General features: G+C 47.3%; 1 protein-coding gene across 4 annotated transcripts in view; it reads left to right on the top strand.

The window, feature by feature from the left end:
• Nucleotides 1–14,639: 14,639 nt before the first annotated feature.
• The window catches only part of naa10 (N-alpha-acetyltransferase 10, NatA catalytic subuni), a 46,770-nt gene continuing 42,453 nt past the window's right edge, over nt 14,640–18,956 (top strand). Inside the window, exons 1-2 of one of the 4 annotated variants that reach the window (XM_063035440.1) lie at nt 14,682–14,762; nt 16,510–16,939. In XM_063035440.1, coding sequence (XP_062891510.1) covers nt 16,928–16,939 — 12 coding nt within the window. In that variant the 5' untranslated portion in view covers nt 14,682–14,762; nt 16,510–16,927. Of the gene's footprint in view, nt 14,763–16,338; nt 16,384–16,509; nt 16,971–18,956 lie in introns of those variants that run through there. The other 3 variants (XM_063035441.1, XM_063035438.1, XM_063035437.1) reach the window with 3 other exon arrangements.

Here is an 18,956-nt window from a genome sequence, read left to right as displayed (position 1 = left end):
GAATCAGGGTTAACATCAGGATGTGAAAGGTTTAGAGAGGATGCCGAGGAGATTGATCAGCATGCTGCCTGGATTAGGGAGCATGCCTTATGAGGATAGGCTGAGCGAGGAGCAAAGGAGGGTGAGAGGCAACTCGATAGAGGTGTATAAGATGATAAGAAGCATAGTTCGAGCGTGTGGGTAGCCAGCAGCTTTTTCTCAGCGCTGAAACAACTAATATGAGTGGAGGGGAAGGATGTCAGAAATAAGTTCTTGTTACACAGAGTGGTGGGTGCATGGAACACCCTGTCAGTGGCGGGGGGGGGGCGGGGGCGCGAGGGTTGATATAATAAGAACATTTCAGAAACTCTTAGGCACTTGGATAATATTAGAACAGAGGGCTATGTGGAAGGGAAGGGTCAGACTGACAGTGGAATAAGTCAGCACAACACTGGACTTCTACTGTGCGTTGTTCATGATATGATGAAGGCCAGTATGCCACATACCTTTTATTTTTAAAACCACCCTATCTACTTGTGTTGACAGTTTCAGGGAACGAAGGGGGAACTGCTTCGTCCAAGCACCTTTGCTCTGTCCACCGTAACGGCTGGGATTTCCCAGTGGTCACCCATTTTAATTCATCATCCCTTTACCACTCCAACATGTCGGCCCATTCCCTCCTCTACTGCCACCATGAGGTTGGAGGAGCAACACCTCACATTCCATCTGGGTAGCCTCCAACCTGATGGCAAGAACGTTGACTTCTCTAACTTCCCGGTAATTTCTATCTCCCCCCCCCCCAACCCCTTCTCTTTTTTTTTTAAATTCCCCATTCTGGTTACCCTCTCTCTCCTCTTCTGCCATCACCGCCCTCTTGTGCCCCTCCTCCTTCTCTTTCTTCTTTGGCCTGTTCTCCCCTCGTATCAGATTCCTTCTTCTTCACCTCTTTATCTCCTCCACCAATCACCTCCCAGCTTCTGGCTTTACTCCCCACCCACCCAGCTAGCCCCTCACCTGATCTCACCTATAACCTGCCAGTCTGAACTCCTTCCCCTCCCCACCCCTTCTTATTCTGGCCTCTGCCCCCTTCCTTGCCAGTGCCAATGAAGGGTTTTAGCCCAAAACGTCGACAGTTTATTCATGTCCATAGATGCTGCCTGACCTGCTGAGTTTCTCTAGCATTTTGTGTGTGTGCATTAGAGCTGTTTCTAATTCCTGATCCATAATCCCTACAAGATCTGATCCTCTCACTCCGTGACACCATCCCCACGCACTCCATAACCCAGTTCCATAGTCCCATGAATTTAACTTGTAATTGAGTAAACTAATCCCCCCCTCCAGGCATAATGTCCCTATCCCTACATCCTCTCTCCATCCGTGTGCTTGAGAATCTCTTAAGCACTTGAATTAAATTGACTTTATTACTTACATCCTTCATATACACGAGGAGTAAAAATCTTTTCGTTACATCTCCATCTAAATGTACAATGTGCAATTTATAGTAATTTATAAAGAACAGTATGTACAACAGGACAGCCAATATAACATAGAAATACAATTGTACCAGCATGAATTAATCAGTCTGATGGCCTGGTGGAAGAAGCTGTCCTTGGGCCTGTTGGTCCTGGCTTTTATGCTGCGGTACCATTTCCCGGATGGTAGCAGCCGGAGCAGTTTGTGGTTGGGGTGACTCGGGTCCCCAATAATCTTCGTCCCTTTTTACACACCTGTCTTAGTAAGTATCCTGAATAGAGGGAAGTTCAAATCTATAGATACACTGGGCTGTCCACACCACTCTCTGCAGAGTCCTGCAATTGAGGGAAGTACAGTTCCCATACCAGGCAGTGATGCAGCCAGTCAGAATGCTCTCGATTATGCCCCTGTAGAAAGTTCTTAGGATTAGGGAGCAGTTACCAAACTTCTTCAACCGTCTGAGGTGAAAGAGGCGCTGTTGTGCACATACACAGCTGGTATGTACAGACCATGTGAGATCCTGGTGAAGTATATGCCGAGGAACTTAAAGCTGATCACCCTCTCAACCCCAGATCCATTGATGTCAATAGGGGTTAGCCTGTCTCCATTACTCCTGTAGTCCACAATCAGCTCCTTTGTTTTTGCAACACTGAGGGAGAGATTGGTTTCTTGACACCTTTCTCGTATCTGCCTCCACCACACCTAGCACCCTCCACTCTTTATGTAAGAAACTTCCCCCGCACATCTCCTTTGAAATTACACCCTCACAGCTTAAATGCATGTTGTCTGGTGTAAGGCATTCCAACACTGGGGAAGTGATCCTGGCTGTCTATCAGCTCTCCTTGTATCCCCTGATGCTCCAGAGAAAATAACCCAAGTTTCTCCAACCTCTCCTTATAGTACATGTTCTTTAGTTTGCAGCTAAACCTCTCCAAAGCCTCCACATCCTTGATGGAATGGGGTGCCCAGAAATGAACAATATGAGGGGTGATTGATAAGTTTGTGGCCTAAGGCAGAAGGAGATGAGTTATACAGCTCTCGTTACATGCACGTGAAGTTCATTTCTTTGAGTGAAAATGCAGAAAGTTTGAAGTTAATAACTCATCTCTTTCTACCTTAGGCCACAAACTTCTCAATCACCCGGGCTGTGGACCACTTCTGGAGGTTCAAGATGCTGACTTCTACAAAGAAGGGATCCGTATGCTCAATGACCGCTGGACTAAGTGTGTAAATGTAGGAAAAATAAATGTGCTAGGTTTTCTAAAATTGACTCTTTCTACCTTAGGCCACAAACTTATCAATCACCCCTCTTATTTCCAATGCAGCCTGACCAGAGCTTTATAAAGCTACAACACAACTTCCTGATTCTTTAACTCAGTGCCTTGAATAATAAAGGCAAGCATGTTGTATGCCTTCTTTAACACAGTGTTACCACTATGGACATGGACTCCAAGACCCCTCTGTACGTTATGGGTCCGACCATTAACAGTGTATTGTCCACCATATATGTGATCTCCCAAAGCACAACACCTCACAATTACCCAGATGTCACCAAAGACATTTGCAAATTTCTACAGACGTACTGTGGAGAGCATTCTGACTGGCTGCATCAGCGTCTGGTATGGGAGGGGTGGGGTGGGGTCGAAATCAGCTGCAGAAAGTTGTGAACTCAGTCAGCTCCATCCTGGGCCCTGGCGCCCCCCCCCCCCCCCCCAGCATCCAGGACTTCTTCAAGGAGCGATGCCTCAAAAAGGCAGCATCCATCATTAAGGACCCCTATCACCCAGGACGTGCCCTCTTCTCACTGCTACCATCAGGGAGGAGGTACAGGAGCCTGAAGACACACACTCAACGATTCAGGAACAGCTTCTTCCCCTCTGCCATCAGGTTTCTGAATGGATATTGAGCCCATGAACACTTCCCCACTACTTTTTTTCTCTTGTTGCACTATGTATTTAATTTAACTTAAATATATATTTTTTTTTAAGTGAAGTTTGTTATGTGGCATTGTACTGTTAGCATGTAACACACACTGCAAATTACATTATATATATACAGGTTTTATTATTATTTACTGCTGCCACATAACAAAAAATTTCATGACATATGCCAGAGATATTAAACCTGATTCTAATTAAACTCCATCTACCCACCAACACTAGCTACAACACCTCCAATCTTCTTATCATCTGCAGACTTATTCACCCACCCATTTACATTGTCATCTATGTAATTTATATATATCACAAACAGCAAAGGTCCCAGTCTGGATCATTGCAGAACACCACTGGTCACGGACCTCCAGCCAGAATAACTCGCATCGACCCTTTTCAATGGGCAAGGCAATTCTGAATCCAACCGGGCTAATTCACCAAGGATCCCCTTGCATCTCGATCTTCTAAAAGAGCCTGCCAAAAGGGACCTGTCAAATCCTCATTAAAATCCACGTAGATAACACCCACGCTTATAGCGAGAGGATTTGAGTACAGGAGCAGGGAGGTACTACTGCAGTTGTACAAGGCCTTGGTGAGACCACACCTGGAGTATTGTGTGCAGTTTTGGTCCCCTAATCTGAGGAAAGACTTTCTTGCCATAGAGGAAGTACTAAGAAGGTTCACCAGATTGATTCCTGGGATGGTGGACTTTCATATGAAGAAAGACTGGATGAACTGGGCTTGTACTCGTTGGAATTTAGAAGATTGAGGGGGGGTCTGATTGAAACATATAAAATCCTAAAGGGATTGGACAGGCTAGATGCAGGATGCATTGTTCCCGATGTTGGGGAAGTCCAGAACGAGGGGTCACAGTTTGAGGATAGAGGGGAAGTCTTTTAGGACCGAGATTAGGAAAAACTTCTTCACACAGAGAGTGGTGAATCTGTGGAATTCTCTGCCACAGGAAACAGTTGAGGCCAGTTCATTGGCTATGTTTAAGAGGGAGTTAGATATGGCCCTTGTGGCTACAGGGGTCAGGGGGTATGGAGGGAAGGCTGGGGCGGGGTTCTGAGTTGGATGATCAGCCATGATCATAATAAATGGCGGTGCAGGCTCGAAGGGCCGAATGGCCTACTCCTGCACCTATTTTCTATGTTTCTATGTTTCTATGTCACACCCTCGAAAAATTCAGCCAAGTTAAGGCATAACTTGTTTGAACAAAGCCATACTGACTGTCCCTAATTAGGCCATGGTTTTCCAAATACTCATAGATCCTAGTCCCAAGAATCCTCCCCAATAGCTTTGCTGACACTGATGTAAGATTCACTGGACTGTAATTTCCAGGCTTATCTGCATCCCCTGTGACAAGAATACACATAGATGTTAGCTGTCCTGTGTGATCAGCAGTTGGTCTGCCACCTGTCTTCGGGAGAGAGAGAGATAAGGAAGACAATGAAGCAGCATTTGGAGATGTGTAATGAAGGGACGGGAGAGAGAGCTGTCTAGAGCGGCTCCCCCTTTGAACCCTGAACTGTTTGAAGTGATGGACAGGCGATACCCCAGCAGGGGGATAAAAAGGGACAGGTTCGCTAAGGCAGGACACACACGACACCCGAGGTAACAAGACCCTGGAAGCGGTGCGCCTCTCACAAGTCGGTGGGAAGCTTTGGACGGCTGATCGCGGGATCAAGCCATAAACGCACAGGGTGGAAAGGCACGATCGGCGGGAACCTGGTGTGTGTCCATCCTTGCCTGGGTTCCAGGTTCAGCGCAGGGAAACAATCGTATCTGGAAACGGAGGGGTCACGGTCGGTGACCTCAGATGACATCACAAAGGACTCGCCCGAAAGCTGACTGCGAAGGTCTGTGTGGAAGCTGTGTTGAATATTCATTCGTTTTGCTCTCTCTCCTTCCCCCACACTGTCCATCTCTCACGGCAGTGATTACTGCGAACTGAACTAAATTGAACTGAACTTTGCGTTACTTTGAAACTGGTCATTTACCCCTAGACAACGATAGAGCTTGATTGATCCTGAATTCTGTGTGCGTGTATGTTTATCATTGCTGAACTGTTGCATTCATTATCCTTTTGATTAGAGTACTGTGTTGCTTGTTTCTTTAATAGAACTTTCTTAGTTCTAGTAATCCAGACTCCAACTGAGTGATCCATTTCTGCTGGTTTGGCAACCCAGTTACGGGGTACGTAACACCCTTTTCTTGAATAATGTTAGCTTAGCTATGTGCTAGCCCTCTGGGACCTCACCTGTGGTTAGAGAAGACATGAAAATATTGGCAAAGGCCCCAGCAATCTCTTGTCTCTCTCAATAACTTGGGGTATATTCCATCATGGGTGTCGGGGTGGAGATGTGTCTCTACCAAAGGAGGTGTATGGCATTCCTTCCCTCTGCTAGCTTCCAGGTCACCCTGGGGCGAGGTGTAGCACCTGCTTAGACCCCCCCATCAGGGTCATATGAAGCCATGGGAACAGGTGGTGGATGGTCATATGAGCAGTTGATGCAGATCACAAGTCCTGGTTATGTGACCACTGACGCCAGGCAGACAATCTCTGAAGAGTATTGATAATGGCTGGGGTCACCCATCTTGTAAAGACACTGCCCAGAAGAAGGCAATGGCAAACTACTTCTGTAGAGAAATTTGCCAAGAACAATCATGGTCATGGCAAGACTGTGACTGCCCATGTTATATGATACAGCACATGATGAACGAACAATATTCCATCAGGTTCTGTTGACTTAGCCACCCTGATGTTCTTCAAGGGATCCAATACTACCTCTTCCTTTACCTCCAATAATGTCAAGCAGAACTCTCCGCACTGATCTCCCAACCCTCCACTTCCCTCCCCATGGGAAATATCCACACTTCTGGCAGCTCTTTCCATATAAGAGGAGGAGGGGAGGAGAAGATGGCAGCACGCAGCCGTTCCGAAATGATATCGTATTTGTAAGTTGGTACCATGCACAATCCTGATTTGATGGAGACAGATGTGAGAAGCACAGAGGAACATCTGGAGAAACTTCTGAAATGCCCGCTTCACTGCTGCTGTTACTGTGCGATTGAGAATCTCCGAAGGGGAAGGCCCCAAATCCTCAGCTTTGCCTATTGCCTGTTGCTGGGGCCGGGGTCGAAGAGCTCAGTAGAGATGGTGCTCGGTGCTCGGTGTCGGAGGGCTGGTCGGAGGCTCGAAGTTTTCGGACGGACTCAAGAGTCGGCTGTGGTCGGGTGCTTCCAGGGTGCTGCATCGGCAAGTTTGCGGCGCTGGAGGTTCATGGCAGGAAATGAGTTTCTCTTCCTTCTACCGTCTGTGTGAGATGATGGGACTTTCGAGAGACTTTGAGACTTTTTTTTAACCATGCCCATGGTCTGTTCTTTATCAAATTACAGTATTGCTTTGCACTGTTGTAACTATATGTCATAATTATGTGTTTGTTGTCAGTTTTTCAGTCTTGGTTTGTCTTGTGTTTCTGTGATATCACACCAGAGGAATATTGTATCATTTCTTAATGCATGCATTACTAAATGCCAATAAAAGAGGACTGCGTGTCCTCATATCTAATCTAATCTAATATATGGACCTCCCTCTGTGTTAAGAAAGTAGCTTCTCAGGTTCCTGTTAAACCCGGAAGGAGATGGCACCAGTGAACAATATAACCAAGGACAACGTCCTCCAGATGGTTCTCAAAATTAATTTCACTTCTTTGCAACACACACAAAATGCTGGACGAACTCAGCAGGCCGTGCAGCATCTATGGAGAAAAGTACAGTCGACGTTTTGGGCCAAGACCCTTCATCAGGACTGGGTAAAAGAAGATGAGGCGTCGGAGTGATAAGGCGGGGGGAGGAGAGGAAGAAACACAAAGTGATAGGTCAGACCGGGGGTGGGGGTGGTGAAATAAAGAGCTGGGAAGTTGATGGGTGAAAGAGATACAGGGCTGGAGAAGGGGGAATCTAATAGGAGAGGACAGAAGACTATGGAAGAAAGAAAAGGGGGAGGAGCACCAGAGGGAGGTGATGGGCAGGTAAGGAGATGAGGTGAGAGAGGGAAAAGGGAAAAGGGAATGGAGAATGGTGAAGGAGTCGGGGAGGGGGGCATTACCGGAAGTTCGAGATTGATGTTCATGCCATCAGGTTGGAGGCTACTCAGATGGACTATAAGGTGTTACTCCTCCAACCAGAGGTGTGGCCTCATCACGACAGTAGAGGAAGCCATGTACTGACATGTCAGAATGGGAATGGGAAGTGGAATTAAAATGGGTGGCCATTGGGAGATCCCAGTTTTTCTGGCCAACCACAACCTGCGTTGAGGTGCTTGGCAAAGCAGTCTCCCAATCTATGCTGGGTCTCACCAATGTAAAGGAGGCCACACCAGGAGCACTGGACACAGTATATGACCCCAACAGACTCACCTGGAAGGACTGTTTGGGACCCTGAATGGTAGTGTGGGAGGAGGTGTAGGGGCAGGTGTAGCACTTGTTCTGCTTGCAAGGGTAAGTGCCAGAAGGGAGATCAGTGGGGAGGGATGAATAGACAAGGGAGTTGCATAGGGAGTGATCCCTACGGAAAGCAGAAAGTGGGTGGGTTTGGGATTCCACCCTCTTACTGTGACTCCTCGTTTTTTTTTCCTCCGGTTCTGATGAAGGGTCTCGGCCTGAAATGTCGACTGTACTCTTTTCCGTGGATGCTGCCTGGCCTGCTGAGTTCCTCCAGCATTTTGTGTGTTTGTGTGTGTGTGTTTGTTGCTTAGGTTTCCAGCATCTGCAGATTTTCTCTTGTTTGTGAACGTGGAAGGCCTGCGAGTGTGCAGCCAGACTGTCTACCAGCCTCTTGTTTCCTGCTGCCCGAGGAAGGTGTCTGCGTGTGACGGTCTCTCTCCCTCCCTCGATGCTGTCAGAGGATGGTGCCAAAGTCCTGGGTCTTGGACAAGGTTTAACCAACGCAGGTTGTGGATTAGACTCTGTAGTTCACGTTATGATGTGTTTCTGGTTTCTAGTTGCTCCTTTTTTTGCTGCTATTTTGGGCGATTTTGATCGGAGCGGCCTGCAGATAACAAACACTGAGCTGAACTGAGTCTTTCAATCTTGTGTTTTATATTCCGTATTTTTGGCTCAATTCTTTTTGTTGCTGTTTGCGCGATGTTTTGCGCATGGGGGGGGGAAGTGTTTGATGTTTTTCTTTGAATGGGTTGCACGGTGTTTCTCTGTTTTGTGGCTGTCTGTGGGAAGACAAATCTCAGGGTTGTATACTGCATACACACTTCGATAATAAATGTACTTTGCTTCTTTAAAATCTTTCCCCTCTCATCTTAAACCTTTACCCTCCTCTCCTTTCCAGTCCTGAAAAATGTTGACTGCTTATTCCCTTACAAAGATGCAGCCTGACCTGCTGAGTTCCTCTAGCATGTTGTGTTTTGCTACTGTATGTCCTCCAGCTCGCCCTGGGGAAAAAAAAAACTGTGTGTGTGTTCACCCCTCATGATTTTATACACCTCTGCAAGGCCATCCTTCATTCTGCAATCCTCCAGTATCAGATTCAGGTTTATTATCACTGACATATGTTGTGTGACTGTGTGGCTCAGCACAAGCTGAAATGCCATCTATAAATTTACTGATGACACAACTGGTGTTGGCAGAGTTTCAGACGCGACGAGAAGGCATGCAGGTGCGAGGTGGATCAGCTGGCTGGGTGGCACCGCGGCAACAACTCTGCACTCAGCATCGGTAAGAATTGTAATTGATTGTGAACCTGAGAAAGGGTAGGATGAGGGAACACACAGCAGTCCTCACCGAGGGATCAGAAGTAGAAAGGGTCCCTGGGCGTCAACGTCTCTGAGGGTCACTAGCACTGTAAAGCAATGTGCTAACCACGGTGCTGCTGTACCGCCCCGGTAGGAGTGATCAAGGAGCGATGCCTCAAAAAAAGGTGGCATCCATCTTTAAGGACCTCCATCACCCAGGGCATGCCCTCTTCTCATTGCTACCATCAGGGAGGAGGTACAGAATCCTGAAGGCACACACTCAGAGATTCAGGAACAGCTTCTTCCCCTCTGCCATCCAATTCCTAAATGGACATTGAACCCATGAACACTACCTCACTACTCTTAACTTAAAACTATATATATATTTCTACCGTAATTTACATCTGAAGGCACTTGAAAAATTCCATCAACGCTGTCTTCGACACACCTTAAATATCAGCTGGGAAGATAGAAGAACCAACGTCAGCGTGCTAAATGAAGCAAAAACGACAAGCATTGAAGCCTACGTCATCAAGAGCCAGGTAAGATGGAGCGGTCATGTTGTTCAGATGAAAGACGAACGTCTGCCGAAACAAATCTTCTACTCCCAGCTTAAAGAAGGCAAACGTAAAAGAGGCGGACAACAGAAGAGATTCAAAGACGTCTTAAAAGCCAACACGAAGAAATGTAACATCGACATCAACAAGTGGGAAACCAATGCCAAGGACAGGAAACTCTGGCGAGCCATCATCCAAGAAGCAACAGCAACTTTGGAAGCCAACAGATGTGCAGAATTAGAAGAAAAGAGAAGAAAATGGAAAGAGAGGCAGCAACAACCAAAGCCTGATCTGCCATCTGGAACTACCTGTCCTGAATGCGGAAGAACTTTCAAAGCCAAGATTGGACTCATAAGCCACTTGAGAGCCCGTAAGTAGATCAACAGAACAAAGACCATCATCCTCGACCTCGAGGGATAGCCACGACGACGACAGTTTCTATTATTATGTATTGTAACATACTGCTGCCGCAAAACAATAAATTTCAGAATCAGGTTTAATATCACTGGCATATGTTGTGAAATTTGTTTTGCAGCAGCTGTATATGTACATAAAAATTACTACAGGTTACGAAATTAAATAGCGCAAAAGACAAATAACAAGGCGGCGCTCATGGCTTCGTGGACTGCTGGGAAATCTGGCGGAAGGGAAGAAGCTGCTGCTGGATCATTGAGTGTGGACCTTCAACCTGAATCAGAATCAGGTTTAATATCACCGGCATATGTCGTGAAATTTGTTTTGCAGCATTGCAATCCATAGTATTAAAAACTATACATTACAATAAGTATATAGACTGTAAAATAAAGTAAATACACAGTGCAGGAAGAGATGGGGGAACTATTAGGTCATGTTCATGGGTTCGTTCAGAAATCTGTTGATGGAGGGAAGAAACTATTCCTAAAACGTTGAGTGTGTGTCTTCAGGCTTGATGGCAACAATGAGAAGAGGGCATGGCTGGGTGGTGGGGTCCTCAGTGATGGATGCTGCCTTTTTGAGACGTGCAGTAGGCCAGTGCCCAAGAGGGAGCTGCCTGAGTTTACAACTTTCTTCTGACCCAAACCCGATGGTGATTGCAATAAGTTAGAATGCTCTCCACAGTACGTCTGAAGAAATTTATGAGAGTCGTTTGTGCCATAGCAATTCTCCTCAAAACCCTCATGAAATATTACTGCTATTGTACCTTCTTTGTAATTACATCAACGTGTGGGGCTCAGAGATGTTTACACCCGGGAACTTGAAACTGCTCACACTTCCGATCCCTCGATGAGGACTGGTGTGTGTTCTCTGAACTTCCACTTCCTAAAGTCCACCATCAGTTCCTTGGTCTTACCGAAGTTGAGTGCAAGATTGTTGCTGCGACTCCCCTCAACCAGCTGATCTATCTGGTTTACAAATGACCTGGTTGAAGAAGTAGAAGGGTGGGTTAGTAAGTTTGCTGATGACACAAAGATTGGGCGTGTTGTGGATAGTTTGGAGGGTTGTCAGAGTATGGTGGAGGATCAGAGAGATCTTGGGTCTGTGTCCATAAGACACTCAAAGCTGCTGCGCAGGTTGACAGTGTTGTTAAGAAGGTATATGATGTGTTGGCATCATCAACCATGGGATTGAGTTCAAGAGCCGTGAGGTAATGTTACAGCTATGTAAGACCCCAATTGGAGTACTGCGTTCAGTTCTGGTCACCTCATTACAGGAAGGTTGTGGATACTATAGAGAGAGTGCGGAGGAGATTTACAAGGATGTTGCCTGGATTGGAGAGCATGCCTTATGAGAATAGGTTGAGTGAACTCGGCCTTTTCTCCTTGGACCAAAGGAGGATGAGAGGTGACCTGATAGAGGTGTGTAAGATGATGTGGGTCATTGATCATGGGGATTGTCAGAAGCTTTTTCCCAGGGCTGAAATGGTTAACACGAGGGGGCATAGTTTTAAGGCGCATGGAAGTAGGTACAGAGGGGGTGTCAGGGGTAAGCTTTTCACACAGAGAGAGGTGGGTGAGTGGAATGCACTGGTGGCGATGGTGGTGGAGGCGGATACAAGAGGGTATTTTCAGAGACTTGGATAGGCACATGAAGCTTAGAAAAATAGAGGGCTGTGTGGTGGAGAAATTCTAGGCAGTTTCTAGAGTAGGTTACATGGTCGGCACAACATTGTGGGCCGAAGGGCCTGTAATGTGCTGTAGATTTCTATGTTTTATCTCACTCCTGTATGCCTCTTTGTCACCATCTGAAATTCTGCCAACAATAGTTGTGTCATCAGCAAATTTATAGATGGCTTTTGAGCTGTGCCTAGCCACACCGTCATCGGTGTAGAGAGAGTAAGGCACGCATCCTTGAGGTGCACCAGTGTTGATTGTCAGCGAGAAGGAGATGTTAATTCAGATACGCCCAGACTGTGGTCTCCCGGTGAGGAAGTCAAGGATCCATTTGCAGGTGGAGGTACAGAGGCCCAGGTTATGGAGCTTGTTGATTAGAACTGAGCATATGATTGTCTTGAATGCTGAGCTGTAATTAACAAACGGCAGCCTGACGTAGGTATCAGTATTGCCCAGGTGATCCAAGATCAGGTGGAGAACCAGTGAGACAGCATCTGCTGTAGACCTATTGCAGCGATAGGTAAATTGCAGGGGATCCAGGTCCTCGCTCGGGCAGAAGTTGATTCCATCCACGACAACCTCTCAAAGAATTTCCTTGCCGTCGATGTGAGTACCACCAGATGGTAATCATTGAGGCAGCTTCACCCTGCCTTTCTTGGTCACTGGTATGCTTGTCGCCCTTTTGAAACAGATAGGAATCTCCGACTGCAGCAGTGAGAGATTGAAGATGTCCTTGAACACTCCCACCAGTTGGTTGGAACAGGTTTTCTGTGCCCTACCAGGTACATCATCAGGGCCTGATGCCTTGTGACGGTTCACCCCCTCTTGAAAGGTGTTCTGACATCGCCTCCGAGACAGAGACCACAGCGTCACCGAACGCTTTAGAGACTCGCAGAGATTTGATTTCATTCTCCCTCTCAAAGCGAGCATAAAAGGCGTTGAGCTTATCAGGGAGTGACGCATCTCTGCCATTCATGATGTTAGGCTTCGCTTTGTAGGAAGTGCTGGCCTGCAAACCCTGCCAGAGCTGACATGCATCCAACTCTGTCTCTAACTTCAATCGGAATAGGTTTCTTTCTCACTCCTAGGTTATAACTGGACGGCTTGTATAGTTCTGGATCACCAGTCTTGTGCCACAGATCTAGCCCTCAACAGACTACCAATCTCCTGGTTCATCCACAGATGTTGGTACGGGTACGTCCAGTATATTCTCAGAGGTACACACTCATCGGTGCCAACAGTGGCGTATTCATTCACATCTGAAGATGAACCCCTGAATATTGTACCACCCACACGACTCAAAGCAGTCCTGTAAGAATTCCTGTGCCTCCCTTGTCCATGCCTTTCTGATCCTCGCCACTGGTGCTGCAATCTTTCGTCTCTGCCTATATGCTGGGAATAGAAGTACAGCCAAGTGATTGAACTTTCTGAAGTGTGGGCTTGGGATGACACGGTGTACAAGAGAAAATCTGCAGATGCTGGAAATCCAGAGTAACATACACACACACACACAATACTGGAGGAGCTCAGCAGGTGAGGCAGCATCTATGTTAGAGAGTAAACAGTCGACGTTTCGGGCCGAGACCCTTCTTCATTCCTGATGAAGGGTCTCAGCCCGAAATGGCGACTGTTTACTTTTCCATAGAAGCTGCCTGGCCGGCTGAGTTCCTCCAGCAATTTGTGTGTGTGGGGCACAGTAGGTGTTCTTGAAGGGTCAAGTATGTTGGTTCCTCTGGTTGTCCCAGTGATACATTTGTGGTAGTTGTTCAGAGACAGTGATAGGAAGGCATTGGAGTGCACAGTTCCTTGCCTGTTGATTACGTTGCTCAGCACTTCCAAAGCCTGCCTGACGTTGGCCTGAGGTGGAATGCACACCACTACCAGGATGATGGCAGAAAACTCCCTTGGCAGACAAAATAGACAACAGCTGGATGTTCCATAATGCATTAATCATAAAGTATACTCCACTGGACTCAAAAACAATTATTTCCCTCAAACCATCAGGCTGATGAACACCTCCACCTATTAACCCATCCACCACATACATTGCACATGGTGTTTTATATTTATTATTATAAATATATACGTTTAATATTTATATTGTATTAATTGTGGGGTTTGGTCACTTATTGTTATCTTTATACTTAATACATTATTTTATGCTGCATCGGATCCTTTACACCTCATGAACTGAAGAATGACAATAAATAATCGAATTTTGAAAATAAACCCGATTCTGATTCTAATACTGTCAGTGTGCCAGACATCTTCTTCACTACCCTGTCTCCCTGTGATGCCTCTTTCCACGAACTATGCACTTGTACTCCCAGATCCCTCTGTTCTATAAAACTGCCCAGGACCCTGTATAACAAAAAGCTCGATTTGACTTAAATCTGCTGAGGCTATTCCACTGTGGGAGGCATCACAGCAGACTATCCTGCCTCAACATCTTGGTCGCAAACTTCCCAAGCCATATTCATAGGTTGGCACATTATCAGAGTGGGGTGGGGAGTCTTTACTAGATTGTAAGCAGAAACCCCATTTAATTTCCTTTGCAACCCACACTTTGATGGGGACCTAACATTTTCCTTCAAAAGACTGGGCTGCCAATTCAGCGGCGGGCTCAGGTCGTCAATCATGATTGGCTGATACTTCTGACAATCACATTAGCTTTCCACACTATTGGCGCAGGGATATGTCAATTGCATGATTTCGGCGCCGGAGTAGTTGGAGGGCGGGCCTAGAAGCAGGAGAAAGAACTTTGAACATGGCCCCGCCTTCTCGCAAGATAGGTCCACTTGCCCGTCAATCGGCGATGATCGCGTCGCTGGTTGGGTGGAGACGGCCAGGCGTAGCCAATCAGAGAAGGCGGTCAGGCTCAGTCACGTGGTGCTTGCTGAGGCGAGGGACGGCGAACGGTGGTTTGTTCGGGCTTTGAGCAGCGAGATCGGCCGCCATGAACATCCGTAACGCTAGGGTGAGTGAACTCCGGGGATAGACGGTGGCGGGAAGAAGCCTTCAGCTCCCGATAGCCAGGCTCTTCGGGCGAAGTTGTAACTTCCCCAGCCTGGTGCCAACGGTTGGTAAAATCGGGCCGAAGAGCGGCCGCGTGGAGACCGGGACGCAGGCCACGCCCCTTGGCCACGTTACGCTGAGCACGCGATTTGGTTTTCCCCGCCTCACCCGTGACCTGGGTTGGCACTTCCGCCTTTATATTGGGGTTCCATCCTATATAGAAAACCTTAGGCCCAATTAGAAATTATCTGAGGATACCCATAGCCCTCTATTTTTCTAAGCTCCATGTACCTATCCAGGCCCTATCATGGGGGAGATTCAAACGAGAGGACATGAGTTGAGAGTTAAAGGGCAAAAGTTTAGAGGTAACTTACTCAGAGAGTGGAGGCTGTGTGGAACGAGCTTCCAGCAGAAGTGGTTGAGGCAGGTTCGATGTTGTCGTTTAAAGTTAAATTGGACAGCTATATGGACAGGAAAGGAATGGAGGGTTATGGGCTGAGTGCAGGTCGGTGGGACTAGGTGAGAGTGAGAGTTCGGCACAGACTAGAAGGGCCGAGATGGCCTGTTTCCATGCTGTAATTATTATATGGTTATATCCACCTCCACTACCTTTGCTGGCAGCCCAGTCCATGCACTCACCACTGTCTGTGTTAAAAAAAACTTACCCCTGACATCTCCTCCGTACTAAAAGGTCTAGAGCGGACATGATGAGGATGTTTCCTATGGATCAGAAGGCACAGCCTCAGAGTAGAAGGATGTTCCTTTAGGATTGAGATGAGGTAGAATTTCTTTAGGCAGAGCATGGTAAATTTGTGAAATTCATTGTCACTGATGACTGCGGAGTCCAAGACATTGGATATATTTAAAATAGAGATTGATAGATTCTTGATGAGTTAGAGTGGCAAAGGCTAAGGGGAGAAGGCAGGGGGATGAAGTTGAGTGGGAAAATAAATCTGTCATGATCGTACCTTGCAGTATTTTAGATGGGCCGAAGCAACACTCACAACATGCTGGAGGAACTCAGTAGGTCAGGCAGCATCCGTGGAAATGATCAGTCAACGTTTCGGGCTGAAACCCTTCGTCAGGACTGAAGAAGGAGGGGGCAGAGGCCCTATAAAGAAGGTGGGGGGAGGGTGGGAAGGAGAAGGCTGGTAGGTTCCAGGTGAAAAACCAGTAAGGGGAAAGATAAAGGGGTGGGGGAGGGGAAGCAGGGAGGTGATAGGCAGGAAAGGTGAAGAAGGAATAGGGGAACATACAATGGGTAGTAGAAGGAGGTGGAACCATGAGGGAGGTGATAGGCAGCTGGGGGAGGGGACAGAGTGAAGTAGGGATAGGGGAAGGGAGGGGGAGGGAATTACCGGAAGTTGGAGTATTATATGTTCATGCCAAGGGGCTGGAGACTGCCTAGACGGTATATGAGGTGTTTCTCCTCTAACCTGAGTTTAGGTGTTGCTCCTCCAACCTGCAGAGTATTTTGTGTTTTAGATGGGCCGAATGGCCTAATTCTGCTCCTTTGTGTTTTAGAAAGTTGAAGATGCGCAGCACAACAAAGAATGGCAGGTGCTTCGAATACACTGCAGAAGGTGTGTGGAAACAGACATGCATAGTTCGAGAGGCATTTAGGCAGACTTGTGAACATTAAGATTTGCTTATTAGCCACATGCAAATCAAAAAAATATGCTGTGAAATGCTTTGTTTTGTGTCAACAGCCAACATAGTCCAAGGATTGAGCTGGGGACGGCCCGCAAGCATCGCCATGCTTCTGACGCCCACATGGTGGTGGCTGTCCATCGTGTCTGACAATGATAGGAAACCTGAGCAGGAGAGTTATTAAAGTGGAAAAGCCAGTTCCACTCTTTCGACCTCAGAAGTCCGGGTCCAGTGGATGACCGTGACATCTTCTGTGCCCTGTCAGGCCCTCTGCTCTCCACGTGGTGTTGCAGAACCGCCTTCCTAGCCATTGGATCTCTCTGTAGATCCCATCCGCCCAGGCTGCCGGAGCTGACTTTGGATGCTGGGACAGGCATTTCCCTACTTCACCGGGATATGAGGCCGCTGGCTACCCTTACCTGATTTAGCCCGAAGTTTTGTAGCAAGGTGTGGCCCCTGTCATGTGCAAACAGCTACATGGAGCCACAGGTGAGAGCTGAGTGCCTGTTGGGGACCAAAGGTGAGTGAGCTGCGTTTGTGCACGATAAGCCCTTTCACCAGAGGCGCTACCCCTCCCTAGATAGCCCATAAATCCTAACCTAGCATGCCTGCAGCTCACTAGCCGTCACCCTTACAGTCATTGGAATGTGGGAGGAAACCAGAGCACCCGGTGGAAAGCCATGTGGTCACCCGGAGAACTTGAGGCAATGGAAATCGTCAGGAACAGGCACGGTTTGGAGGGATGCAGACTGATTGCTGGCAGATACCTGTAGTTTAATGAGGTGTCATGGCTGGTGCAGGCATTTTGGGCTGAGGAGCTTGTTACTGTGATGTAGCTTCCTGTGCTCTGTGAAAGGGGACTTTTAAGATGATGGGCTTTGTGGTGTGAATGCATCAGGTTAAGGAGAAGCGCATGGCCAAGTGGTTAAGGCGTTTGTCTAGTGATTTGAAGGTCGTTAGTTCGAGCCTTGGCTGAGGCAGCGTGTGTGTCCTTGAGCAAGGCACTTAACCACACATTGCTCTGCGACGACACTGGTGCCAAGCTGTATGGGTCCTAATGCCCTTCCCTTGGACAACATTGATGGCGTGGAGAGAGACTTGCAGCATGGGCAACTGCTGGTCTTCCATACAACCTTGCCCAGGCCTGCGCCCTGGAAACCTTCCAAGGCGCAAATCCATGGTCCCATGAGACTAACGGATGCCTAAAAAAAAAGGAGGAGCTGTCAATCTAAAGTGCTCACTGAGGTACCATGGACATCTTGGCCCCATGACATGTAATGGAACAGAGCGAGCTAGAATTCATTGGAAGTGGTGTCATGGATAAACAAAAGTGGTGAGAAACAGTGTCCGAGCATTAAGTGCAGGAGTTGGGACATCATGTTGTAGTTCTACAGGTTGTTGGTGAAGCCGCACTTGGAGCAGTGTGTACAGTTTGGGTCACCCAATTCGTACAAAAGACATTAGATTGGAAAAGGTGTAGAGAAGATTTATGAGGATGTTTTGAGGTCTTGAGGGCTAGAGTTTTGGTCAGGCTGGGTCTTTTTTCCTGGGAATGGAGAAGGAGATGTGATCATTATGATTATGAGAAGCAGGAATAAGCTGGACACCTGCTTGTCTTTTTCTCATAGTAGGGGAGACCAAAACTAAGGGTGTATTAGGTTTAGCGTGAGAGCAGAGGTTTAAAAGGGATCTAACACAACCATTTCAGGCAGAGGGTGGTGAGTGTATGGAACGAGCTGTCAGGGTAATTGGTTGAGGCAGGTACAATAGTTTCATTTAAGAGGCATTTGGATAGGTACATGGAGAAGTGGGACGTGCTGAATGCAAGAAGTTCAGATTAGCTGATTGGACACTGTGGTCAGGTTGGGATAAAGGGCCTATATTTATGCTCCGTTGCTTAATGACTCCAAACCTAATTAGGAATCGGGAGGTACCCTGACAGGTGTGAGAGTGTGTAACTCTGCCCCATGGGGAAGAGTTGAGGGGGGGGAACAAGGTCTGAGGGAGAAGGTAAGAGAGTTACATCAGCTGCAGAGGATGGGTGGGTTGCGGTTACACACACAAAATGGTAGAGTAACTCAACAGGTCAGGCAGCATCTGTGGAGATGTCATTGTTTAAGGCTGAAACCTCCCATAAGGACTGGAAAGGAAGGGGGCAGATGACAAGATAAGAAGGTGGGGGGAGGGAAAGGATGTTGATAGGTGGAATAGGAGAGGAGGAAGGTAGGTTGGTGGTGGGGGAGTGTGAAGGAATAATTTAAAAAGTTAGGAAGTGATGGGTGGAAAAGGTAAAGGACTGAAGAAATTGAACAGAAGAGGAATGTGCACCACGGGAGAAAGTGAAGGAAGAGGGGCACCAGAGAAGGGGGTGAAAGGCAGGAGAGGAGAAGAGGAGGGATAAGAGGAGAACCGGAATGGGGAATGGAAAAAGAGATGAAGGAGAGGGGAGAAATTACTGGTAGTTATAGAAATTGATGTTCATGCTGTCAGGTTGGAGGCTACCCAG

The sequence above is a fragment of the Mobula hypostoma genome, chromosome 28, assembly GCF_963921235.1.
Source record: "Mobula hypostoma chromosome 28, sMobHyp1.1, whole genome shotgun sequence".
NCBI classification, from domain to species: domain Eukaryota; kingdom Metazoa; phylum Chordata; class Chondrichthyes; order Myliobatiformes; family Myliobatidae; genus Mobula; species Mobula hypostoma.
This window is presented reverse-complemented; position numbering and strand designations above follow the sequence as displayed.